This window comes from Mastigoproctus giganteus, chromosome 10 (assembly GCF_048544385.1).
Source record: "Mastigoproctus giganteus isolate SK-2022 chromosome 10, ASM4854438v1, whole genome shotgun sequence".
In the NCBI taxonomy this organism is placed as follows: Eukaryota; Metazoa; Arthropoda; class Arachnida; order Uropygi; family Thelyphonidae; genus Mastigoproctus; species Mastigoproctus giganteus.
The window spans coordinates 212809767-212836056 of record NC_143584.1 but is presented as its reverse complement, the minus strand read 5'-3'; the positions used below and the strand labels follow the sequence as shown (position 1 = coordinate 212836056).

The window sequence follows — 26290 nt, the reverse complement described above, 5'->3', positions numbered from 1 at the left end:
TTTCGGAGTTGCTCGAATCCTTTAGTAAATACCGAAGGAGGGTATTCAACAAAGTTCTGGTATTTTCATCGAATTTATAGAATGTTCCCGGTTTACAATTGTATAAGAAATTGCATCCATTGGTGTGTGATGGAGGTAAAGAGAATGAAAAGTTAAGAAAGATTTCGAAGTACTCCAGAAAAGAAATTATTAAGCGATGAATACGGAATTCTGGACTTCATAGTTTTATCAGTAAATACGAAAAAGCTTGAAATTGTAAAATTTGTTCATTATTTTTTATTTATAGATATGGATTTTTCCCTTTCTTACCTTTGTATCTACTGTTAGGCTTAGCTGTAGAGTGTTACGTCTGCAGCTGGTCACCAGATGACGCTACGAATCGTACTTCTGGGTGTATTAAGGACAGTTTCGATGCGCGAAGTATGCTGACGCACGAATGCGAGCATGGATGTGAAGTATTTATTCAGTGGGACAAGAATGGTAAGTAACACAGTGTAATGGCAATTTATTTAATTTATTTTTTTTGTTCTCATTTTGTGGCTTTTCTACCATTCTTCTCGCACGATACATAGTCATCGTTAATGATTTGGCTATTCGCCAATGATCCAATAAATATTCTTTTGGAGAAAGGCCAAGTCTACGGAAGTGATTGTGACATTTACCTGGTGATGTATGATGCTCGCAGGTGCTGTTTCTACATGCCTGTACATCGAAATTCGTGTAGTTTAGTATAGGGATGAGCAAAACTGTGTGTCTATGTGTGAGGTATTTGCGGCTGAAACGATTTAATCAGTTTGTTCTATTATTCTCAGAATTATAAAACAGAAAACTATCTAAAATTGAGGTCTATTTATTTACGAGAATTTAACTGATCAAATTCTGAGTGTCAGTAATCATATAGGAAGAACTAGAATTTTATCTAAATACACCTTGCACCTTATTTGGAAGCCTACTCTGGAGAGTTACAATAAAGTTTCTTTGTCCTCCAATATGTTAACTTTAAGAAAACCATTAGTTGAAATAAAAATTTATAGTAAATAAATCTTGTTTTTACTCCGGCACGACAACCAAGTCAATAGAGTTCATAATAAATCGTCAATCACGGGTTTGAACCCCAGTCCACTCAACAGCGTGCGATGCATCACGCTCCTGACCACTCGGCTACGCAGTACTTGACCTGCAGAACTTAATATTGTTCACAATTTTCTAAAGTAATCAAATAAGCTTTAAGGAGTGTGTGGTACAAAATAAGGCCTGGGGTATCTAGATAAATTCAAGGTCTTCATATTTATTTCTCATGACTTCCACTTTGCAGGTGATCCTTTAGAGTCCTTCCCTCGGATTCTGCACTGCTTTGTTGCATTCCTTCTACAATATTATCATTTACGGCTGCTCTAGTATTTGTGACTCTTCCTGGAGACTACTGAGCTCTCATTGCTTATTCATGTTCTGTGTGAAAAAAAAAAAAAAAAAAACAAAACGAACTTCATTCATATTTGAACAACCAAGAAAACTAAGAGGCCCCAAATTTCCACGTTATGCGGTGAGCAGGGTCAGTCCTTAGAGAGACGAAGCGGGTGCAGTGCACCCTGGTCCCTGGCTGTAAACGGCCACAAATCCTAAAAAGGAGATGATTTTAATCCAGGCAAGAAGACTAACTCGTTGATGTCCATTTTCCCAACATTAATTTCTCGCTCTGGCATCCTGAACTCTAGTACTGGCCCTGGCTCTGCGGAGACGGAAGACGAAGAACTCTGTGGACGTGCAACAACGCTTTGAATTCCAGAAATGGTTAAAAGCGTTCGCAAATTGCCGAATGATCCTTCGAACGATGGTGCAACAACTTTACATTAACAGAAAAACAATTCGTGCAATTCTGATAAATGATTTTGGCAAACTTTTTGCTAAATTGATCAAAAGGAAGTTGGTTGCTGATGCACGACAACGCTGGGTGGGTCGCATTCTGCGCTGTTATGAAAGTTTTGGGCAAAGCGTATGCTTATGAAGCCATCCTTCGTGTGTATATCTTAAAGGCGGGTCAAAACAAACACGTAGAGTTCTTGCATGGGCTTAACTATTTCTAATCCCATAAAAACGTCAACACTGTACATCAAGTAATTAAATAATAATAAAGGAATAGTGGAATTCCAATTATCAGCGGTGAATGGGAAAGAAACGAAAAATTCAAATGTGACAGAAACGCAAATTTATATCCATACATTTTCATATTTATAAAAGTGGACTACAACGTGGAATCTGACACACACGAAATTTAATACGAATATAATTTTTGAGAAAGAAAAACAATTTTCCTTTTCCTTTGGTTTTCCTTTCTGAGAAAAGCCTTTCTTCGTAAATTTCGAAGCATCATCTTGTCAGCAAGAGTGGCATTTCCTTGTTGTTCCACGTAGTCGAGTATATACATACTCATTAAAGTTGAAGCTCGCGCCTTTTTCCTTTATTGATGAGCTGAAGGTTTTGTTCATTGGAAAGAACAATCCTTTTCCGTTTTAATGGACGCATACGGACGTAAATCAAAAAGAACATTGAGAAGAACGTTAAAATTCAGCATAGAGTGCAAAAAGATCACCAAAATATAATTACTGTAAACCAGTAAGCAGAAAGCAAAGGTGGAGATGCAGTTGTTGAGAAATTCAAGACTCTACAGAAACATTACAAAGTGGAAATTAAGTAATAATAATAAAATCTGTGATAGAATCCAAGGATTCCATTAGGTCTCAGTTAATCCGCCACCAGATAATTGGGAGTTTACTGTACAATAATGGGAAAAATATCATTATTAATGGGGATTTTATCTAGTTTATAAAAATGTACACATTTTATATGCTTGTTTTTATAAGCTGTATAAAATATATATAAATGTATTTCATATTTTAGAAAAATATGAAATATTTGATGTGTCATTGACACCGGAAGTTCGGGATTTGACTAATGCAATTTGTGTATCACGTACAACGGAAACGTTATTATATTTACACGGTAACTACATATTATATACAAAGAAAATATTAGCAGTACACTAAATTTCGTACATTCGAATATGTACTAGCGATCAGGGCCAAAGTGACCAAAATAAAACCATAATGATTTTTTTATCACCATTGAGTTTATGAAAGTCGGAATAACACATTTTTATTTCAAAATTAATTTCTTGTTGCTATTTAAAATACACTCACTTGTAAAAAAATTAAAACTTTTGTAACTGGCTTCAACGTACTGGTGTTGAGTAGTAGTAGTACTAGCAGTAGTAGCAATCGAGGCCTGTGATGCAAGAAAGCAAGCTTATGTAGCATCAGCCAAAAAGAAAAAAATAAAATAAAATAGAAAACATTTCACACATCCATTCCCTCTAAACGTTTGTCCTGTTCCTCGTTCAATTTATTTGAGCTATAAACTTCCACTACGACAGATGGAAGTTTGTTCCAGCAATCAACCACCCGCTGGTTAAAGGCAAATTTCCGCAGATCTATTCTACAACTGTCTTTCCTCAATTTTAGATTTATGCCCCCTCAAGTGTGTAATCTGAGCAAGAGGAAGAATCCCATCAGAATTGAGCCTGCGCAACGCATTCAAGGCTTTGTACACCGCAATCAGATCACCTCGCAGGTGATCCTGTATATCATTGACAAAACCCCATGAGCCCTCCCAGTAGACTATCTGCACTGTCAGAGTTGATATGTTACTCTGGAGTTACTGCTCTACTTTTTACAGCAGTCTTTTATGTGCAAGAGTATCAAGTCTCCAGACGCTGCAATTTGTAGAATTTAAGCCTCTCTTCGTAAGACCACTTTTTCGTTCCCCCTCACCAATCGTGTTGCCCTTCTCTGCTCGTTCAAGAAACTCTACATCCTTCCTAAAATGAGGCCTCCAGACCTGTACATAGTATTCAAGGCATGGCCTGACCATTGCCTTATACAGAGGAATAATCACCTCCTTTTCCCTACTAGCAAAATTCCTGTATATCATTGACAATACTCGATGACCTGCTCTGGCAGCCCATCTGTACTGCTCAGAAAACTTCATATCTGACTGCACAATTACCCCCAGGTTCTTTTCATTCTGCACTACCCTGAGTGTAGTACCATACAGTTGGTATGTTCCTCTGGAGTCACTTCTACCCATATGCAGTACTTTGCATTTGTCAAGGTTAAACTTCAGTTGCCACATCTGCCCAAATGTTCTAGATCCTGTTGCAGTAGCGCATTGCCATTACTGTCATTAACAACCCTGCCAACCTTTGTATCATCTGCAAACTTCGACATTAAGTCAGATATACCTTGATCAATATCATTGATAAATATAGAAAACAACACTGAGTATGCAAATGTAAGTTATCACGTGGTATGATCAAACGTTTTTTTGTATAATTAAACAGTGTACCCTTTGCAGAGAGTTTCGTAGTCAATCCGGTCATGGGGAAGACAGGTGATCTTTCCGATTTTCAGAAAGATTGTTATTGGAGCACATTTAACATTTGAGAAACTAAGGGAAATCACCGGTATGTCGAAAGCAACCATCTCAAAAGTACACTCATGAGTGGAAGATGGATGGAGGAGGCAGCTGTAAAAGGAAGAAATGTCACAGAAAGTCGATACTCCAAGAACGAGACTGTAGGAATTTAAAGGAATTGTGCTTCAGAATAGAATGTCCACTGTGCAGCAAATGAATGAAAAATTTACCTTGGGCTTAAAAATGTCCCATTTCCAACTTGTCACCCTCGTTGGTAGAATCACCGTCCTCCTCACACCACGTGGAAAAGACCTGAGTTCGAGTCCCGTCGATGACGTGAGAAATTTTTATGGGCCTTTTTCATAAAGTGGCCGAGCTAGTCGGTCTCAGGTGAGGACAGCATAGCTTTTTCTCCAAGAAATTCGGTTTTCCGTCCAGCAAACAGAAAATCAACAACAGAACACACGCAATTTACAGACAGTATACACGGAGCAATACGGCTTTAGTCTCTGATGCTCCTAAAACCATACTACTGTACTTCTACTCACTACCTTGAGGGAATTCCTTGCTAACCCCCTTTAGTTCTATTTGTGTTTTCTTTCTGTATGTTTCTTTGATCGGGCTTGCATTGCGTTACTTTTTTTTATAAACCCGCTTGTCTTTTGAATGCCCTTGAACTACTACAGCACAAGGCTTTGGTTGTTCATGTCTCAGGAACAGATGATCTTTGTCTGACAGCTGTGTAAACGGAGTTTCATTCCGTTTACCATACTTGTTATCGATGTTCTCGTATAGTGCTCTACACATATCTTAGGTTTCTGCACCTATCGTTCACACATAATAAATTTGACCACTGTGGACAATGTTTTGCTCATCCAACTTCAATAATACTGACAGTGTAAGCTCATTTCTAGATTACTGCAGAGTGCTTGCAATCAAATTTAAAGTGGACACTGCTGTATTCCATCAATCTTTGTTTATTGCCCATTAAAAACAGTTTACGAGAATAATAAAAGGAAAAACTTATCAACTGAAGCAAGTAAAATTAAACAAAATGTCCGCTTCGCTTAAAAACATTGAAAACTGTTGAAAAAATGTTGTTTAAGCATGTGCAAAACTATGTTGCATTGTGGGAAGTTAACCTTCTCGTTTGAATTAACAAAAATAATTTTTAAAATGAATAAAATACTTAGGAAAACACTGTGATTCAAAAACAGAGGTTTCACGTTGGGATGTATTACAGCAAAATCCGAATTAAGCACCAGTGTCTGCTTTATTCAATTATATCTGCTTTTTCTTTGAAAAAAAGATTTAAATTTGACAATTTATTACACGGATCAGTAAAGAAAGAAAACGGTAAGCGTACAGAGTACTTCCTTACTCAGGGGGTCACGAAATCAAAAACTACAGGCATAGGCGACAGTTTCTTGAGTTTTAGAAATTGAGAAACAATATATATTTGTGTAAAATACACTTTTCAGTCAAAAAATTATGAACACATACCTAATGGTGGATATGTCTTCCTCTTTCTGAACTGCAGAACGACGATGCATGGACTCTATAAGGTTTCTGAACATTGCAGGAAGTAGGTTGTACCATTTTTCTTCAAGATTGTCTCCCATAGATCTGCAATAGTTCGTGGTGGAAAATCCAAGATCTGTCGATCCACGTAATCCCTGAGTTGTTTAATATGAATCCCATTTATCTCTAGGATTCATATCCGGAAAATTCTGATGCCAAGGTAGCACCTTGAAGTCACTTGAGTGTTCGGCGAACCACTCTCGAACAATACTGGCAACGCAGAGCGCATTCTCTTGTTGCAACACATCCGGACAATCACCATGAAGGGGTTGTGCCTGATCAGCAACAATGGACAAGTACTTTTTGGCATTCAGAGCGCAGCCTCGAGGAATGAGGGCTCCAAGAGATTGCTAGGAAAACATTCCCCATACCAAAACGCTGCTTGCCAGTTTCTGTTGGGCCAGGACATCGGAATGATTCTCTCTTCAGCTTGTCTCCATTCCCTCCATCTACCGTCCACATGGCATAGCAAGAATCTTGATTTATCAGAAAAGGCAACTTTTTGCCAGTTTTCACTGGTGTAATGACTCCATTCAGATGCAAATTTTTGGCCAAGGGCCCATCGCCAACGATGGGCCGCGCCTACTCCGGCGACCCATATGGAAGAGGCGTTCGTTGGATCGGGATCTTTAAAAAACCACTGGCCATCTTCTGATTAAAGTCCATAATCATGGACATGTGAATGTGTTTATGTCTTATGTACGGCGTTTCCTAAACTTTAGTTCAACTCTGCTTTGGTACTCTGTGATGGTACAGAACTCTGTAATAAATGCTAGAAATTAGTGTGGTGCTGGTGCTGTGTTTGTGTAGTATGTCTTGTTCTGTTGTTAAGTTGTTTTCTGGCCACTTAGCCATCAAGAAGCAACAATCACAAGGAAAGCATTTTCTCAACCGTCCACTACAACTATGTACACGTACTGTCCTAAATAAAATCCATGGTCAGAACTGTTATACTGTATAGGCACACTTGAGAACTAAGTTATATGTCCATGTACATCCACAAATTGCATGCATTCTCTAATCTATTTGCCTGGAAGAAAAACCCAAATTCTAGGACATGGGGGACTTGCTTTCTAAGCCAGGGAGTGAAAAAAGCCAATAAAAAGGTCCTCACGTCACTGACAGGATCCGAACCTAGCTCTTTTCCACGCAGTGTGAGGACAGTGGTTATAGTGGTCTTCTCGCGAAGACAAAAGTCCATATTCAGCTACTCCACCGTTTTTCGTCTATCGGTTCCCAAAAGACAGCCTACGTTCACCACGGCCATCAATAAGACGTGCCCCCTCACTGGCCTGGTGATTACTGCTTTGTCCACTGATCCGTCCACTCTTGGAACACTTTAATTACAGTACTCGGCAAACAGCCCACAAGATTTCTTCAATACTGCCACCACTGAACCGACAATCATACCTTTTTGGAAGTCCGTCATATCACGTCCCTTGCCCCTGTCGATCAAGTACTTCGTCCGAACTGTATACTATGAACCTGCAGTATCACATTACCGGTTATCACCACGACACGTGTGCTGCCAGGTGGAAAAGAAAGACCAATTACTAAAACATAGAGGTGGTTCTAATGTTTCGATTAGATAGCGTATATTGATTTAAACCATTTCTTTTTAACCCAAGTATTTGTTGTTGTAGGAGCATCAGCAACCATATTGTTCCAAGTATGCTGTCTGTAAAAATTGAGTGTTCTGTGGTCGATTTTCTGTTTGCTGGATGAAAAACCCAGGTTTCCGGGAGGAAAAAACCATGCTATCCTTGCCTGAGACCGACTTGCTCAGCCACGTGTGAAAAAGGCCCATAAATATTCCTCACGCAACCGACGATACTCGAATTCAGGTCTTTTTCACCAGATGTGGAGAACGGCGATTCTACCAACTGTGCTACCCACGAAGGCCCAAATATTTGTCTTTAATGTTAAGATTATATACCTGGCGTATAATGTGCCTTAAAATTTTAGAATATTTTTTAGTTTCAGAAGTCGACTTATACGCTGTAATATACGGTATTTATACATGCACAAATCCTTTTAAACTAAATACTATAAAAGTTTTGCATAATAAATAATTGATTACAAATGGAAATATTGCAGTTTCGCTGTTCCAGTAGCTTAGTGTTAACATTGAGTAAATTGCTGAATATGGTGATAGTTGTTATCTGAAGGAAATGAGCAAAACCGGATACGTATATAGGTTGGTTATAATTAAATTGAGTGGCTTTGAAGGTCTGTAGACTGAAAACAGATAACCACACTGTTATCCATTTACAAATCTCATGGTGCTGTGCAAAAAACTGCCATAATAGGGCTGTCCCAGTATTACCTCGTCTATCTGAGTGTAGTATATCTGTAAATTGAGTGTGTTCTCTGGTCAGTTTGCCCCTCGTGGGTGGCACATTTGGTAGAATCGCCATCCTCCCCACACCGAGAGGAAAAGACCTGAGTTCGAGTCCAGTCGATGACGGGAGGAATTTTTATGGGCCTTTTTCACAACGTGGCCAAGTTACTCGGTCTTAGGTGAGGGTAGCATGTTTTTCTCCCAGAAACTCAGGTTTTTCGACTAGCAAACAGAGAATCGATCTCAGAACACACGCAATTTAGGAACAGTATACATGGAGCAATATGGTCTTAGTCGCTACTGCTCCTAAAACCCTACAACAACAACAACCAGCATAAATGATTTATTTTATTATATTTCTCGAAAAAAATAATGGCTTCATGTTTTTCTCTTTCTTTTTTTTTTTTCAGATGTTTTTGAACATGGGAGGAGGAATTGTATCCAGCCTGGCACTGACGTTACAGGAGAATGTGTAACGAACGAGGACGTTGGAAGGAAATTTGAAATATGTACGTGTGTCACTGACTTGTGTAATGGAGGCGCTTCATGGGTACGATGCCAAATTCTTAGTGTGGTCGTAGCTTTAGCGTCTATGGTGACACATATAGTAAACTGAGCCTACATAAGTGTTTTACTTATCACTGCCACGGACCAGGAGTTGCAAGAGCACGTGCAGCAGTTCTTTATTTCCTTCATCCGGCCAAATGTGTATAATTTATTGGCGAGCCGAGCCATGGAAAAAGACCACAGCCTTAAACTCCTAAACTCGCTGATGTACCCACGAAGCTTTATTGAAGATTTCAAGTTATCACCAGCTACTCCCTTCGTTTTTCTTTGATGCACGCTTTGCACCACGTTTATGGGACCACAGGAAGTCAGGTCAACTCGATCCAAGACCAAAAAGGAGATGTACTTATTGGAGAAGTAATCTGTGATAAAAGTAATACAACATACATTCCTTTGCAGTTAATTGGACACAAGAATTAGCTTTTAGGATCATTATTAAGAAACGATGTCAAACGTTCATTTTATGAGATTATATAACTTTGAGAGAACCATGATACAAAGCCTGATCTATTCATTTTTTTAAAATTATGTACCGGTTCAAACCGGTATGTCATTTAGCTTGCATTTATAGGCACAATGAAATCAGTATTGTTCATTAACTCAGGTATGTTCAACGGAAATATATAGCAATTTCAATCATAATTGAAATTTAAGGTTTGATAAAAAAAATAAATAAATAAAACAAAACTAATCTGTACATGACAGTGTTATAAGACTGAAATTATTGTTAAGAAGGTAATGAGAGAAGTAACGCTTTAACGGCCAGTATTAAAGTGCCCGACCCTTTTCGTCAGTGTTCATCCTGAGCTAACTTGAAACCGTGTACGTTGTCTGTGTTATTTCTGTAATAAAATAAAATAAATAAAAGCACTGCATTTATTTGTTTATGTGAAATTCTTATAGCATCAGCATTAGCATTAGCATTAGTAGAGGCATATGATGCAAGAAAGCAAGCTTATTCAGCATCAGCCAAAAAAAAAAAAAAAAAAACCCACTCCCATTTCACCCCTCCGTTCGTTCGAAATACCTGTCCAGCTGAGCCTTAAACTTATTTAGGCTATCAACTTCAACAACAAGTGATGGAAGTCGGTTCCACCAACCAACCACCCGCTGGCCAAAGGCAAATTTCCGCACGTCTATCCTACATCTGTCTTTCCTCAATTTGAATTTATGCCCTCTCAGGTGATTATTCTGAGCAAGATGAAGAATCCCATTGGCATTGAGCATGCTCAAACCATTCAAAGCCTTATACACCTCTATCAGATCACCTCGCCGGTGCCTAGTCTCCAGACTCTGCAATTTGCAAAACTTAAGCCTTTCTTCGTAAGAGCAACCCTTTGTTCCATTTACTAATCTTGTTGCCCATCTCTGTACCCGTTCCAGCAGCTCTACATCCTTCTTGAAATGAGGCCTCCAGACCTGTATACAGTACTCAAGATGTGGCCTAACCATTGCCTTATACAAGGGGATAATCACCTCCTTATCTCTGCTAGAAAAATTCCTGTATATCATTGACAAGACACCATGAGCTACTCTTGCAGCTCGTCTGCACTGCTCAGAGAACTTCATATCTGCCTGCACAATTACCCCCAGGTCCTTTTCATTCTCCACCACTGTCAGTGTAGTACCGCAGAGTTGATACATTGCTCTGGGGTTACTGTTTCCCATATGTAGTACTTTACATTTGTTAATGTTAAACTTCATTTGCCACCTCTCAGCCCATCTGCTCAACCTTTCCAGATCCTGTTGCAGCAGCATAGCGTCAGTAGTGTCCTTAACGACCCTGCCAACCTTTGTATCATCTGCAAACTTGTATAGTCTGTTTGTAATCGTGTTTCAGTTATATTGAAGGGGAAAAAAAATCCATTGTGTTTATTTGAAATTTCTATTGAAAACAAACTAAGAAAATTTCTGTTGTTGCCCAACATTATCTTGGATAAGAATAATCAGTAATTGTTTCATTTTAAATTAATTAACTGCTTTTCATCCAGCCAGTAAGGTTCCTGTTGACGCCCCTGTATTCCGATCAGTCCTGGAACACGACTCCAGAAATAGAGCAAAGGTGAGTTTAAATACGTGTGAGTGAAGGACGAATATATTCAGAGTTTCTGTCATGATTTCGGCCTGTTTCTGTTGGTATAGATAATTTATAATAGAAATTAAATCATTCAAAAGTTGGACAGTTTTTAAGATTAATAGAATATGGACATGTGCGGCACCTGGAACGTCTGTTCAACTCTGCCTCTTGTCTCTGTGAAGAAAAGAATCACTAAAAGGGCCATAAATGTGATTGGTATAGGTTTGTGTGAGTAGTGCGCATTTTCTGTTGTTGTATTCTGGCCACTTGGCTACCAGAAACATCAATCACCTGGAGAGATGATTCTGAGTACTAGTCCACACCACAAGGTCAATAAAATCTGGTTTGCATTCACCTCTAACACTGCAAGAGAACTGCCGAAACCACAATTGTCAGGTCATCGACAAAACAATAATTTTACAATTCTAAAGAGAGCGGCCCAGCCAGTCTTGAAGCACAATGTTCCAGATAAGTGGCCCCAGGGCCGAACCCTGTGGGCACCCTCGAAAGACCCTCTTACAGATGAAGAAATTTTGATTTAAGTGGTCAGAGAAGTAACTTTGAAATAATTTGTAATGAAAGGAGCACCTGGCAGATCAGAGAAGTTCATGGACGCTTCCTCACCAGACAGAGTCGAAGGCACCCTCGAATCCGACCATAATAACTAGTTCGAATTTGGACTTAGAATTTTCAATGTGCCAGATGAAGTCAGACAAGGCCTCCTCTTAAGAATGACCTGGAGTGAAGCCATATTGATGGGTGGAAAACAGATTTTGCTATTGAAACAGAGTTGTTAGTCAATGAGCCATAGGACGCTCCAAGGTCTTCCCAAGATTGGCAAGGGCCCCAATTGGTCTGTCGGCATGCAGATTTGAAGCAGGCTTATCCAGCTTTTTGATAAGACAAAGCAAAGCAACCTTCCAAGCAGAGGGAAAATGCCCTCAAGGAGACATTTATTGAAGAGCAAAGCAGGTAGAGAGGTTGACAAGATTGACAGAGTCTGTCCAGCCAGAAGTTTCGTGAAATATTGGCAGAAATAATAAATAAATGAACGTACGTTGTAAATAAATCGTCAGAGAGAAGAATCAACAAATGTAATTCTGTCAAAAGTCATTTGAAGCTTTTTGGCTAATTAAAAATAAAGGTTCTATTCAGTCATCTGTGTTAAGTAGATCTAAGGATTATTATTATTTAATTTGTTAATGTAAGGCTTAAATTTTTAAATTACCAGAGAAACTGTAAATTCTTGTTTACATACATGCAGTAGAGGAAAGAATTCTTTTTGTTTTTATTTGAGTTTATTTATCTAGTTCAGTTTTAATGCGATTCAACGTGAAATGAGATTAATATATTCTGGAGGAAACATTGAGCGAACTTTATTAATATTCTGTTTGTCGTTGAAAGAAATCCACTGAGAAATTAACGAAAATGGATCACAGCGCCCTCACAGAATTAATGAAAAACAAAATTTCATTAAAATACAGCAAAAAGAAATTGTATATAGGTGGCGTTAGAAGCAAGTGGAGATTTAAGATACTGTTTGGACGATATGTTTAATTCGTTCCTTAATAATTAAATGCTTAATAATTTAATATTCATTTACGTTCGATTAAATACGTGATATATTTATTATTTAAAACGCTAAGAAATTATAATTTTCAAAATAAAAATCTGAAAAAGGGCAAAGTGCATTTTTAAATTGAGTTGTGGGCTGTTCACAAACCACACTGCTCTACAAAATTAACAGAACAAATGTTTTTCATGAATACTTTATTGTGAATAGTGTCGCCAAAGGGGAATATTTGATACGAAGGACATCCTGCCATGAAAATTGCGAGTATCCAATACAAATCGATCTAAATCTTACAATCGATCTAATCTACCTCGTTCTCTTCAGATGAAATAACGTCTAGAATCTGTTTGTAATCTAAAACGGGACTTTTCATATCACAAAACTGATACCATGAACATGTGACTGGGAGCCCTGACAAATGGGGTACAGTTCTGACCTCTGATAAGTCCCGTTTTAGCTTACAAACAGATTCTAAACGTTATTTCATCTGGAGAGAACGAGGAATGTGATACAGTCCCCCAATATCAGAGAAAGGAACACTTAGATGGAAGGGATGTTCTCGTGTGGGGCGGAATAATGATCAACGGCCGCACCCTTCTTCACATTTTTGATAGGGCTACCATAACTGCGCAGATTTACCGAGAACAGCTCCTCGATCCATATGTGAGATTTTTTAGGGGTGCGTTTGGCCCAAATTTTCTTTTCATGCACTACAACCCCACTGCACATAGAGCTCAAGTGGTGGAGGAACCGAAGATATCCAACGAGTGCCGTGGCCAGCACAATCACCAGACTTATATCCAATCGAGCATGTGTGGGATGTCATAGGGCGTCGCATTGCACGCCGATAGCCAACTCCTCGGTCACTTGACAAGCTAAGGTCTGCGTTGGTGGAAGAATGGGATTTGTTGCTACAGAATGTTATAGACACCCTTATATACAGCACGGTTCACCACCGTCAGGCCTGTTTAGTCATTAGAGGAGATGATACGCCATACGGATGTCAGGTGACCATATTTTCGAGGATCTTGTATCGACTTCTGCAATGCGATCGCTTCGTTAATTCATATACAACCCTATGCCTGACCAAAGTTTCTCGCTGTCTCTTCATTTCATCCTTATTCTATGGCCCACCACCATATCAAATTTTGTCCTGCTTCATGACAAGCTGCACGAGTTACACCACCTTTTAAACGTATTCCGTTAATTTTATCGAGCAGTGTACAAGGGATGAGAATATGCTTGATCTCATCATTACTAACGAATCAAATGACATCACAAGGCTTAAAGTACAGGAAATGATCATACAGTCGTCAGTTTGAAGATGAAGACAGATGTTGGGGTAGTTAAAGGCCTATACTCTGCAGTTTTGAGCGAGAACGCGAGGAAGTGTATCGAACCATTTAGGTTAATTATGAGGTCATCTTTAGATTCAGGGGAGATTCCTTTGGATTAGAGAAATGCCAATGTATCGCCAAAACATAAAGTCGGTTCCAAGAGTGAAGTTGAAGAACTCTTAAAAGAAGAACTTTTTATTGCATACAAAACGCACATGCCGTACACAATACCCTTCACGGCTAAAAGCCAGGCGTTGGTAACTACAGACCGGTTAGTCTGATTTCAGTGGTAGGAAAAGCTCTTAGAGACTATGATTAATCATGTAACCCAGAATATTTAGATAGATATGACATACAACGTGGCTTTGTTAAGGGTAAATCATGCTTAACTTAGTTGGATGTTTTGACACAGTGCTTGGACCAGTCTGCTGATGAACTGAATTTAGGGAACAATTTTGAAATAGTTTATTTGGATTTTGGCAAAGCATCTGACACGGTCCCTCATGTGGGTTTACTGTATACGCTTGAACAGGTTGTGATTACTGGTAATATTCTAAGATGGATTCCTTGCTAACTGCAGGGGAGAAAACAGAGGGTTGTGATTAATGGATATTCTTCAGTTTGGTGTGATATCAGAAGTAGGGTCCATCTATGATCGGTGCTTGGACCAGTCTTTTTTCTCTTCATAAATGACATCAACGAAAGGATAGAAGACGTTATGTCAAATTTTGTAGACGAGGTAAAAATTGGTAGCGTCGTTAATGATCAGCGCCAAGCAGCACCCCTTCAGGATGACTTGAACAGATTTCAAAGATGGTCAGAGATGAGCCAGCTATGTTTTAATTCTGCTAATAGCAACCCACAAATAAATTATACATTTGGTGAGTTGAATTAAAAACAGTGGAGGAGGAAAGGGATCTGGGAGTTATAACACAGGCAGGCAGCCAGGAAAGCCCATAGTGAACTATTGATGATTTATAGGAAGGTCATAATCCCACTGTATAAGACAATTGTAAGAACACATTTGAAACAGTGTGTTCAAGTATGAGACCGCATCTGAAAAAAGACATTGAGCTTCTTGAAAGGGTCCAAAGACTGGCAACTGGAATGGTGAGATCGGCTGAAGGACGACCATATGAGGAAGTACTCCGATTATGTGGGCCTCAGAGTTTGGCAACCTGACACATTAAAGGAGATCTGACAGAAGTTTAAAAGGCACTGAGAGAGATTAGGAAAATGAATGAAGGTGGAATTCTCACTGTTCTAAAGAATTAGGGTATGCCCTGGTAGCACAGTGATAGTGTCACCATCCCTCCCACACCAGGTGGAAATGGCCCTGGTTTGAATCCCGTCGATGGCGCAAGGAACTTTTATCCGGGGTTTTTCGTCCAGAAAAGCAGGCAAATGGACAGAGCACACACGCAAATTAATAAATAGTTGCTCTAAAGGATTCGAGGAGTTGGGGGAAACCCCGAGAGCCGATTTACAATTAATACTATGTTCTAAAGAATTCCAGACCAAGTTTCCCTGGCAGGTAGTTGAGGCTGACAGTTTAAATAAATTCAAAGTTCAACTGGGCACTTACCTGTGTGAGGAGAGAGCATATAATTTGTATTTTCTTATCTACTTGGGTTTTTTTGCCAGTACAGCAAAAGCCTGTGGCTTCCTCGTACTGCATGATGAATACTATTTAGGTCAGCGGAAGGGCAATGTAACAATACATGATTAGCAATGGACCCAACCATTGTTGTTCGATTCCTAACAATTACCAACTTTGTTGAATTTTTTTTTTTTTTTTAGCTTTAGTTTGATTCAATTGTACATATGGCAAGAGTAGAAATTTTGATGAAGGAGAAACCTATGAATTTCAAATCAAGATCTCCACTATTCAGAGTTTGGTCAAGAAGAATTAATCAAAGGTAGTCTTTCAAATATTTGTTAACTCAGTATGGTCCTGATTTTGCTTTCTGCTTTCTACTTTATTTCCAAATTTTGGTTTTATTATTTTTGTTTTATGAATGAATTTTTTTTTCCCCGAAATATATAGTTAGCAGCTTCAAAGGTCAGAGGAAAGTTTTAGACAATTATTAACTCCCAAATACATAAGCAGAGTGCAAAGCTGTATTTATTGGATGCAGTGTGGCTAGTTTTGGGATGTAAGTTGGCCAGGGAACCGGACTAACGCGATTATTATTTCTCCGTGGCTCTTGAGAGCTTATTTCTAGAAGTACTTGTGTCAGACACTAAATAATTGAGAAAAATAAGCACCTGCATATATTTCGCATATTTTGGATAGATTTACAGCAATAAAAGTCAGTCCTCTGTTCTCTTAAGAAACACATTTGGTAGAATCGCGGCGTCCTGCTCCCCACACCGATTGGAAAAGACCGGTTCGAGTGTCGTCGATGATGTAAGGATTTTTATGGGCCTTTTTCACATCGTGGGCGAATTAGTCGGTCTCAGGCGATGGTAACATGATTTTCACTCATGGTACCTCTGGTTTTTCGTGAAAAAAACAGAAAATCGATCTCAGAACACACGCAGTGATGTGCCAAAACCCTATACCAAGAAAATAACCATCGAGAAAAGCTAACAGGCAATATACGCTGAGTGATCACTGAATTATGACCACCCCTATGAAAACTGAATGCGACCCGTTGACCACGTGAGGTACGAGAGTGCGGAGTTAGTCGACCTACGTAGCATAGATAAGATGTCAGTGGTTCAGTAGGTAGTAAAATTCCGAGCGTGATGAAGGATTTATCGGACTTTGATAAAGGATAGACTGTGGGTCCAATCTCGACGAGCTGGTGCCTCGATTTCCCAAACGGCTGAACTGGTGGGGTGTTCGAGAAGCGCCGTAGTTAAAGTGTACCAGGACTGGCGTCAAAATGGTCAAACAACGACCCGACGGCAAAACTGCAAAAGGTGAGCCAAAGATTGATGTTAGAGGTGAGCGCCGGGTCCAACGACTCGTACAAGTGAACAGGCGCAGCACCGTTGAAGAGTTGACTACTCAATACAACATGGGTCAACCCGGAACAATATCTGGCATAACCATGCATCGCACGCTCGCACGTATGCGAGCTTGGTTAGGAGAGGATACCTTAGGGGTCGCCAGCTGGTGCTATACCTGCTGGAATAGCACCAGCAGGCGACCCCTATGGCATCCTCTCCTAACCAAGGTTCATCGGCGTAATAGACTCGCCTGGTGCAAAGAGCATGCAAGTTGGACGTTAGAAGACTGGAAGGTGTGCTGGTCGGATGAGTCACGTTATTTACTCCACGCCGTGGATGGTCATTTACGGATTTGGCATCAACATGAGGCTCTTCATCCTTCATGCATGGTATCAAAGTGCAGGCCGGTGGAGGCTGTTGTATGGTGTGGGGATGTTTCACTAGCAAGAACTTGGACCTCTGGTGCATGTAGAACAACGTATCAGTGCTCTCCCTATCATCAACTGCTTGCTGACTGTGTACGCCCCGCTATGTTATACTTTTTCCCGAATGGCGATGGTGTCTTCCAAGATGACAATGCACGGAGCCATCGGGCACTTGTTGTGCAGGAATGGTTTGAGGAACACAGTTCTGACTTCCAGCATATCGATTGGCCTCCTAACTCGACCGATATCAATCCCTTAGAGCACTTGTGGGGCATATGGAAAGGCATATCAAGAGTCTGGATACACCAATCACCTCCATACCTGCATTGCTGACCGCATTACACACAGCTTGGTTGACCATACCTCCCGAACGCTTCCGACATCTTGCTGAATCAATTCCAAGTCGAATAGCTGCTGTATTGAGGGCAAAAGGAAGACCTACGAAGTATTAGGTAGGTGGTCATAATTCAGTGATCACTCAGTGTATAGGCCAATCAGGATTATAATACATATAAAACGTTATTAAAATATCTTTCAAAAAGATATTTTAATAACCAGAGTAAAATTATTCATTTCGACCTATCAGTGATACAAAAGTCAGAAAAAATCAAGCAATAAATGAAAAGCTGTATTATGCAATATCTTGGTGATTTGAACCGGACACATGCAGACATGTAATGCTTGCTCAACCAGCCAGAGACATGTCTCGGTTACCGGAAGTGACATGCAAGGGGATGCAAAGGCGCTAAGCACATGACATGGTCGCGCACTTAGCGCCTTTGCTTGAACACCTTTCCTCCCTGCTGGGGGCGCCACACTGATTTCAACCGAATTTTCTATCCCATGCCCCACTTTGGCGGCCAGTGGGACGGTCGTGGCAGATCACTGGAAGTGACATCACCGTTTTTCCTTGCGTGTCACTGATGACACGCGACATGGTCGCGTGCCTAGAGCTCATAATCATTTGCGTAATCACTTTTTCTCTCGTTGTACCCCTTCTTCTAGGGGAACTCCTTTTTTGTAACGTCGCTTGGTGCTGTCTGCCCATGAAGCCATAGTTCCCATGACATTTTGCACGAAATTGGACCACACTCCACCTTGTGTTCTCCAGCGGTGGCCAAAAGATAATGAGACATAAAATTACTCATCGATCCCCAATCTGTTCAACCGGGTGGCGTGTAGAGCATGTAAGAGGAAGCGAGGTTTTATGAGTTTAGGCGTTTTTGATCACTTTTCCAAGCGGTAGGCAACCACCAGACAAAATAATAATGGTAAAATTTAATTAGGATATTTCGAAAATAATACGTATTATTTCCATTAAAGGTAGTCTTTATTTGCATTTGTAATAATGGCTTAGGATGGATTTGATTCTAATATCGATAATTATTAGAGGAGATGCATGCTGTGGAGGATCTTTTGTCCAAGTTTACAAAGCTTATATATGACCATCGTTGATTTTCGGTATTGTACGAGAAAAGGATGGTATTATTATACACTGATGTGCAAAACTGATGAACCAACACTATTTCTAAAGGTTACAACCACAAAAGCTTTACTTAAGGCACTCTTTACTGATGAGAGAAGATTCAGTCTCAACAGCGATTCTGAACGTCAACTAATCTGGTGAGAGGTTGGCACACAGATCATCCCGCAAACATCACTGAAAGGGATCGATGTGGCGGTCGAGGTGTTCTGGTTTGGGGAGGCATTATCTTGGATGGACGTACACAACTCCAGATACTGGAAGGCGGTACTGTAACCGTTGCACGCTACTGTACTGAGGTAATCCTTCCCCATGTGCGTCTGTTCCGAGGTTCCATTGGCCCTGAGTTCATGTTTATGGATGATAACGCCACACTCCACCGCACTGCAGCTGTTGGTATGCTTTTGGAAAGTGATGAAATTGTTCGTATGGATTGGCCTGCCCGGTCCCCGCCGATCGAAATCCCATCGAACATATGTGGGATGCTCTGGAGAGACCCCTAGCGGTTCATCCACACCCACCAGAAAATGTTCACCAGCTGAAGATGGCGCTGAGAGAGGAATGGATGATGTTACCGCAAGAATTTATCAACAACAGTGTTCTAAGTGCGGACAGACGGTGCAAAGCCTGCATCGACATTAGGGGTGGCCATATCTCCTACTGAGGACCACCTCTTCCCTTTGTTCCATCTTTGGTAGATCTGTATCATGGCAGCCAGTGCTATGTTTCCATTTTTGAATAAAGTCCCTTTGTACCGTTTTGTTTCCGTTGTTGTGTCGACGTTGTTTCCTTCATCATTTCTGTACCTCACGAGGTTCCTTTGGTATCTTTTTTCTATATCCAGGCCACTCCTATGAGAAGCTACAGGTGAAAACCTGACTGGTCCTTAAATTTTGCATACCAGTGTACAAATTTTTAGGTTTTTAGGTTTTGCCCACTGATGTGTTCACAGTTATCCACATCCTACAAAAATTACACCGAGACCCAGTGATATCTAAGAAGACATCTCCCAAAACTTGATACCACCTCCGGAGGTCTGTTTTCTTCCAACCTTGCAGTCTGGTTGTAGATGATCACCTGCTAGCCATCGAATGCGCTTCCATCCATCTGTGTGATGAAGCTGGATCATTCATTCATCAGACAATGTGACTCGTTTCCAGTTGTCCATTGTTTATCGGACATAGGAATGGTTCTCCTTTCCCACTGCAAACAGAGGTGACTGTCGGTCAATATTGGCGCATGAACAGGCCTATCTGTAAGAGTGTACGCTCGATGGTATGTGCTTCTGAATGTTGCCCAGGTCAACAGACGACAAAATTTGTTGTTGGTAAGCTGCAAAAGTGGCTTTCATTTTGTATCGGTGATGTTGTCTTAGTATGGATTTGCTTCTGATATCAATAAATCTTTTTATTGATATCACAAATCTTTTCTCTTATTGAACTTTATTAGTAATGTCTCTTTAGAGTTCAAGATTTGCTTACTAGTGTTGTTGCAGGTATTATTCTAATTATTATTAATTATGTCTCTTTAGTTTTCGAGATTTGCCTTATAGTGTCGTTAATGGTATTGTGCACTTTGTTATTGGTAATGCGTCTTTAGTGTTCGAGAAGTACTTACTAGTGTTGTTAATGGTATTTTTTATCGGCATTAAGAACTTTATTATAGCTAATGAGACCCCAGATGAAACCCCGCAAAGAAAAAAGTGACTTTTCATAGGTGTGAAGAGAAATGGGGTCCAATATCGCGCAAAAGGTTATGGGAACTATGGTCACTTACCAAGGTACACCTATATTTTATATTTAATAGGACAAATAAAGATTTATTTAACCAAGCTAAGTCAAAAAAGGAGCCCCTAGCGGGGAGGAGGTACAACAGGGGAAGAAAGTGATTAAGCAAATGATTATGGACGCTAAGCACGCGACCATATCGCGCGTCAACAGCGAAGTCATTCCAAGTGGCACGCAAGGGCACGCGGTGATGGCACTTCCGGTGACCTGCCACGACTGTCCCACTGACCGCTAAAGTTGGGGTGGGGAGGAAAATTCGGTTTAAATCAGTGTGGTGCACCCTAGTGGGGAGGAAAGGTGTTAACGCAATGGGCGCTATGACGCGACCACCACCGAAGTCACCACAGCATGCGTTTGTTAAAGGGCTTGTCTGACCAATTTGATTGGATACTATGCTGTGGTGACAAAGGAACTGAACGCCAAAAATAATTTTGATACCATATACATTTGTATTTGGATTTCAGGAAATCTTTTAATACTGTTGCATATGGAAGACTGCTGTACAAATTGGAGAGGTATGGCATGAAGGGTAAGTTGCTGCAATGGATAAAGGGATGGTTGAGTGGGAGACGACAGAGAGTGGTAATCAATGGACACTGCTCTTCGTGGAAAATGTTATTAGCGGAGTCCCACAGGGTTCGGTGTTGGGTCTACTGTTGTTTTGTATATTTATCAATGATATTGATGAAGGTATATCAGGTTTAATGTCTAAGTTTGCAGATGATACAAAGGTTGCAAGGGTTGTTAACGACACTAAACACATTATGCTACTACATCTGGATCTAGATAAGTTGGGAAAATGGGATGAGAAGTGGCAACTGGAGTTTAACATTGACAAATGCAAAGTACTGCATGTTAGTAGCAATAACCGAAGAGAAACGTACCAACTGTGTGGTACTACACTCAGGGAAGTGGAAAGTGAAAAAGACCTGGGGGTAATTGTACAGTCAAATATGAAGTTCGCTGAGCAGTGCAGACTGGCTGCCATGGCGGGTCATGGAGTTTTTTCAATGATATATAGGAATTTTGGGAGGTGATTATCCCGTTATACAAGGCAATGATCAGAACACACCTAGAGTACTGTGTTAAGGTCTGGAGGCCTCATTTTAGGAAGGATGTAGAGTTGCTAGAACGAGTATAATGAAGGGCGACAAGATTGGTGAGGGGAACAAAGGGGTGCTCTTACCAAGAAAGGCTTAAGTTCTGCAAATTGCAGTGCCTGGAGAGTAGGCACTTGCGAGGTGATGAATGGGTTGAGCAAGCTGAATGCTGATGGGATCCTTCATCTTGCTCAGACTAAGAACATAAGGGGGCATAAATTCAAATTAAGAAAAGACAGATGTAGGATAGATGTGCGGAAATTTGCCTTTAGCCAGCTGTGTTGTTCTCGAAGTAATCCTTCAGGTTAACTATCGCTGTTTTCTGTTGCTCAATGAGGTCTATCAGGCACCTTCCTCCTTCTTCCCGGGCAATTGTCAGTCTCTCCATGGCAGATCTCGGGTGGTGTTGGCGGCTCTTTCTCATTATATCCTCCAGCTCGGTGTTAGTTCACTCTATGACTCCGAAGGAGTACGTTAGCACTGGGACTGCATAGGTGTTTATGGCTTTAACTGTGGTCCCTCCATTCAGCAGGCTTCTGAGCCTCTGATGGTATTTGTCGGTCAGGCAGGCCTTAATTTCCTTATGCTGTAACTGCTGAGCCTGCATCATCCCCAAATATTTGTAGGCCTCTCCCTCTGCCATGGCTTCGATCTGTTTACCAGTCTGCAGTTGGTAGTTTCGGTTCACTAATTTTCCGTGGTGCAATCCGTGGGTTCTGCATTTGTCTAGACCAGTGGTTTTCAACCGGGGGTGCCACGTAATTTGGGTTTAAGTTACTTAAACTTATTATTTTTTTTTTATTTATGTTTATTTCATTATAAAACGGTGTACAGTATCATTTTAATTTTGTGGTGATTTTTAATTGATGTTTACTTAGTACATCTATATAAAGAATCAAATTATATACTGCATATATATAATTTGTACTATGAAATGTAATTTTTATAATTATATTATTATAATAACTATCATATAACATATATATATATACACACAGAGAGAATGGGATGTAACAGGCAGAAAATTGAGTAGATTGAGTAGGGGTGCCGCAAAATAAAATAAATTACTTAGGGGTGCCGTTATTAAAAAAAGGTTGAAAACACTGGTCTAGACCAATGCAACTGGTATTTTTCATTGCTAGAATTCATTGCTGAATTCTTCGGTGATCTGGAGTAGTTGCTGGAGTTTCTTCTCGGTTCTCGAGTAGAGCTTGATGTCATCCATGTACATTAGGTGGGTGAGGGTGTACAGGTTCTTCCTTCCTGTTTTTTTTTAGGTATATCCGTACTGGCTACTGTTGAACATGGTGGATAGCGGGTTAAGTGCTACACAGAACCACAATGGGCTCAGGGGAGGCATCTCCCTGAAAGATTCCTCTCTTGATGGGGATTGGCTTGGTTGTGATGTTTTCTCCTCTTCTCCTCCATTTCGCCATTGTTGCTCCTAGGAAGTTGATCACTATCCGATTGACTTTGTAGATGTTCAACGCCTCTATTAACCAGCTATGAGGGATGAAGTCGAAGGCCTTGCGATAATCAATGTAGACTGTGTACATGTTGCAGTGCTTTTTGCAGACTTGCTGCATAACCGCGGCATCTATGGTTAATTGCTCCTTGCATCCTTTGCTCAGGCGCTTGTATGCTTTCTGCTGTTCGCCATTATGTTTTGGTTCTCCAAGTGTTATCTTCCTGGTTATCTCTAGGAGGTAGGTGATTGGCCTATATTTCTCCGGGTTTCTTGTATCTTCGTCTTTAGGCTACAGTATGTGATTCCTTGAGGGACAAACTTTGGGATTGTCTCTGGGTGCCTCATCATTCGGGTGAACTGCTCTGCCAGGTGTATTTTGGCAGATGTACTTGCCACGTGTGTGCAAGTGAGCTTCTTGTAGCAGTAGTTGTGGACGTTATCTGTTCGTGGAGTTCGCCAGTTCTGAGAGTTTTTGATCGTCTGTTTTACTTCCTCTTCCCGAATCTCCCACCCTCTCATTTCTTGTACGTCCTTGATTTTCTTCAGTTCTAGTTCTATCCAGGGCACTTGGCTGTTATGTCTTACTTCCCTGCTCCATATGTTTCCTCAGAAATCCTCAATCGTCTTCTTCTTGGGTAGTCCATTCCCTTCTTTCCCGTCTTCTCCGAGGTTCCTGTAGAAGCCTCTTTGGTCTTCATCGAAGATTCGGTTGTTTATTTTCCTCTGGGAGCTCTCTTTGTATCGGCGTTGTCTCTTGCTGAGTGCAAGGATGTTCTGCTTCAATGTGTCCAAGTACCTATTCTCTGATTTTTGTCTGTTTACCAGTCACTGATTAACTGATTAATAATAATATTATCAAGATAGTTGCTACTTGCACAACTGCGCTAGTGACCACCCACGATGGAAGCAAACGCCAATGCATGAAGTGGAGCATTGAAATGAATACGCACATCATGCAAACATACTAAGAAATAACGAAGCTGGAGACCGATATGACAACTTACAGGGTGAGACTATATACCAAGTGGCTGGAACGATTCCCGGATTGACCCAGTATTAAAGGGGTACTTGGTCAATTGGCCTATCTTGACTCTTAATTCTTCTATTTTCTGATGAAATCTTCTTCCCAAGCTGGTGGTTCCTTCCGTTTTCGGTTCTTCTGCTGCTAGTCTCTCGATTCTCTCCTGTTAATCCTCGTGGCTGCTACCGCAGCACAATACACGACTGTGTGGATGGCCTCCAGTGTTGGGCCATTGCTGTCGAGGTAATGCGGTATTCAGGTGGTCTGTAACTCTCCACAAGGTTCTATTTGGCCTCTTCTCCTCCGGATCACATGTCTTTGTGGGATCCATTCCTTCGAATTCTGTTAGGGCCTTCTTCCACTTGTCCTCTATTCTGGATATCATGACCTTGTCTCTTTCCACTTCAGCTGCTGTGGGTTGTATTTCTTCTTGCTCTTCCTCCTCTGGTTCGGTGGTGATATGTTCTTCTTCCTGTGGTTCCGTATTCTTTAACCTTTGTAGTTGATCGCTCACGTCCTGCTTGATTTTTTCCAAGATTGCAGGAACTATCAGGTTCTTCGTGACGATGGTCCTTCTCTGGTCCCCTATTCACTGTCCTGAATATCCGGGAATCGTTCCAGCCACTTGGTATATAGTCTCACCCTGTAAGTTGTCATATCGGTCTCCAGCTTCGTTATTTCTTAGTATGTTTGCATGATGTGCGCATTCATTTCAATGCTCCACTTCATGCATTGGCGTTTTCTTCCATCGTGGGTGGTCACTAGCGCAGTTGTGCAAGTAGCATTTCCAGTTAGTGGGGCTGGATGGTCTTGCCCTTCTTTTGTGGTAGAAGCTGGGGGACAGCGCCACTTGCTCCACTGTCTTCCTCTGGAAACCGTCTCTGATTTTTCGAACCGACCCCTCTGCCTAAGGCCTGAACTCAAGTGACTTTATCCTGCGCTAGTCTGCGCGGGTAGCACAGTGGTATCGTCACCGGCCTCACCACACCGGGTGGAAAAGGCCTGGGTTCGAATCCCGTCGATGACGCGAGGAACTTTAATGGGCTTTTTTCACTCTGTGGCTCAGTTAGTTGGTCTCAGGCGTAGATAGCAAGGTTTTTCTCCCGAGTTACTGGGGTTTTTTCGTCCAGCAAAACAGGCAAATCAACCATAGAGCATACACAATTTACAGACACAAATACGGGTTATTGTATTTAATTACAGGTAACCCTAAAATAATAAAACAATAAATAATAATTTAATTTTATCCTGCGCTACACTCGATATGATTAATATTTCTCTCCGACATCATCCCTCTACGGAGGGGGACCTGTTTAGCTTCGACTTATGTACAATGATAGTTCTCGGGAGTGACGCCAGATGGCGCAACAATCTGCCTTAGCCGCCACTCCGACTTTGGCGTAAGTAGATCTTTTGGAACAACTTTCATGATGTTTATTTTATTAATTTTTATTACTGTGAATTTATTTATTATTATTATTCTAATTTATTACTATTATTATACCGGTCTCCCAGCGTGATGGAGCCGCGTTCGCTTCCGCCAAGGTGGTACTTGAATCCGGGTCCATCAGGCTGGTAGTCCAGTGTCATAACCACTGGGCCACTGTGCCCCTCCTTCGATTAACTGATTAATAATAATAACATCAATAATAATAATTATTATTATTATTATTGTTATTATTATTATTATTAGCCATATAGTGCAAGGAAGCCTGAGGCTTATGCCTCACTAACCAAAAAAAAAATTCCCGAGTTACCCCGAGAGAGAGAGAGAGAAGTAGAAAGGAATCACCAAGAAAGAGAAGAATGAGAAGAATGACGATATCCAGCTCAGAACCCTGGGTGTGCCAAGCCCATACTCACCACATGTGAACCCCTGAAGTTGTTCTGATATTGCACCACTTTCAAGCAAATGGCCTTGCCAAAAGGCTAACTGACAATTTCTTTAAAATATGGGACACTGCCTATTGCAGTCTGGTTTCAAATGCACTGGATTTCAACTCTTTTAGCGAAAATCAGGAACCTTCCCTTCCGATCAGTTAATGGAGGGAGATGATTGTAGGATTTTAGGGTGATCATCAACTTAAGCCATATTGCACCTT

The 26290-nt window shown here is 40.7% G+C and overlaps 2 protein-coding genes across 2 annotated transcripts in view; both read left to right on the top strand.

Annotated features, from left to right (window-relative positions):
- LOC150079865 (uncharacterized) overlaps nt 1–9844 on the top strand; it is a 49799-nt gene extending 39955 nt beyond the window's left edge. The window contains exons 3-4 of the mRNA XM_090382239.1: nt 328–480; nt 8803–9844. Coding sequence (XP_090238365.1) covers nt 328–480; nt 8803–9008 — 359 coding nt within the window. The 3' untranslated portion in view covers nt 9009–9844. The remainder of the gene's footprint in view (nt 1–327; nt 481–8802) is intronic.
- Nucleotides 9536–26290, top strand: part of LOC150079864 (CD151 antigen-like) — an 85090-nt gene continuing 68335 nt past the window's right edge. The window contains exons 1-2 of the mRNA XM_090383260.1: nt 9536–9563; nt 10951–11021. Coding sequence (XP_090239386.1) covers nt 9536–9563; nt 10951–11021 — 99 coding nt within the window. The remainder of the gene's footprint in view (nt 9564–10950; nt 11022–26290) is intronic.